Source organism: Hibiscus syriacus, unplaced genomic scaffold (assembly GCF_006381635.1).
Source record: "Hibiscus syriacus cultivar Baekdansim isolate YM2019G1 unplaced genomic scaffold, ASM638163v2 tig00000366_pilon, whole genome shotgun sequence".
Taxonomy (NCBI): domain Eukaryota; kingdom Viridiplantae; phylum Streptophyta; class Magnoliopsida; order Malvales; family Malvaceae; genus Hibiscus; species Hibiscus syriacus.
The window spans coordinates 18,279-19,718 of record NW_024061784.1 but is presented as its reverse complement, the minus strand read 5'-3'; the positions used below and the strand labels follow the sequence as shown (position 1 = coordinate 19,718).

Sequence of the window (1,440 nt, the reverse complement as noted above, 5' to 3'; positions counted from 1 at the left end):
TCACTGTAATCTTTCAGATGCCACTTGAGGGACTCGAAGGTCGATGGTGGAGCAATTTCCGTATCTTTTAATACCAGATAAAATTTCGAGGCCGAAATTTTCTTAAGATAGGAAAGCTATCACACCCTAGTTGTTATAGGCTAAATTGAAATATTTGAAAATAATAAGCTTAAACATTAATTTCTAGAAGTTCAGGGGCTTAAGGCATAATTTTCTCATGATTGGGTTAAAACCTAAAATCCCTTCCTTTTCCACTATTTTCCCTGTGTTATATGAAATCATTTTTACCCAAACATTTTTTCTCTCTAGTGTTATTGTGTTTTCCCTCCGTTTGGTCTCCGTTTCGCCCTCCGTGACTCTCACCGCCGGTGTCCTTGTGTCCATCTCGTCGTCTCCGTTCAATCGGTACCCTTGTTCTGTCGTTTTACGTTGCCGTTAGCATTGGGTGAGGGACTTTAGTATCAGGTTTTCAAAGAAATTCAATTTCATCCTCCTGAAAAGCATTTGAGTCCTGAAAAGCATCCTGCAAACTCTTATCAATACTTTCCCATATTTCTTGCTCCTTCCTTAAAATCCCCGTCACCCCAACAGTTATCACGGACCTGTCAGTCGAGTACAACTCCCCACCTGTTCCTGTGCTTGCTCCTGAACCAAAAACTAAACCCGAGCAGGAACCACAATTTGAACCTGAAGTATCTTTACTCTCCCAAGCTCTCGCCCGCCAACTATCACAAAACTTCACCAAAAAACCACCACAATCCTCTTTCCCTCTAACCAATGTCCTCATAATAATTGATCTCGAACCCAACCCTATACTGGAACCAGACCCAGAACCCGAATCGAAAACCCAACCATCGGATGAGACGATGACTTGGAAGCGGATCCTGGGTGAGTGGAACACAGACTTGAGAGATTTTTTAGAGGATAAGATATGGGAAATGAAGGCAAGAGGGATGGATGAGGCGGAAGTAGGGGTGGTGGTGGAAGAAGAAAGGAGGCAGAGGAGGCGATAGGTGGTGAGGATGAGGATACCCGATTTTAAGGTGGTAGGTGGAGGCAAAAAGTTTTAACTTTTTTTTTTCAATTTCCATTAATTAAATTCTTATTATTTTAATTAAAAAATTCATTTTATAATATTCAACAAATGTCATATGGTATTTAACGATTAAAATTAACTGTTTATTACTGTCTTATCTAAAATGAGTTACGAAATAAAACGTTAGCCATCAAACTAAAATAAAAAAAACTAAGCACCAAAATGAAACCAAATACATATGTTATACACATTTTTTATATTTAATCATATATATATATATATTCCATTGCTTTTCCTTACCATAGCTTAACCAAAATTTCATTTGGATGATTTTTCAGAAAGGTTGATGATGATTGGGGGCGAATGCCTAAATAAAGTTCATTTAGATATGTTTGCTTTTGTTA

The 1,440-nt window shown here is 38.0% G+C and overlaps 1 protein-coding gene across 1 annotated transcript; it reads right to left on the bottom strand.

Annotated features, from left to right (window-relative positions):
* Nucleotides 1-267: 267 nt before the first annotated feature.
* LOC120205023 (vacuolar protein sorting-associated protein 36-like) lies at nt 268-1,063 on the bottom strand (the record flags this gene model as incomplete). Its single annotated transcript, XM_039204980.1, has 1 exon — nt 268-1,063. A coding segment is annotated over one exon (594 nt), but the record flags the coding sequence as incomplete, so codon positions are not given.
* Between the last annotated feature and the right edge of the window lie 377 nt (nt 1,064-1,440).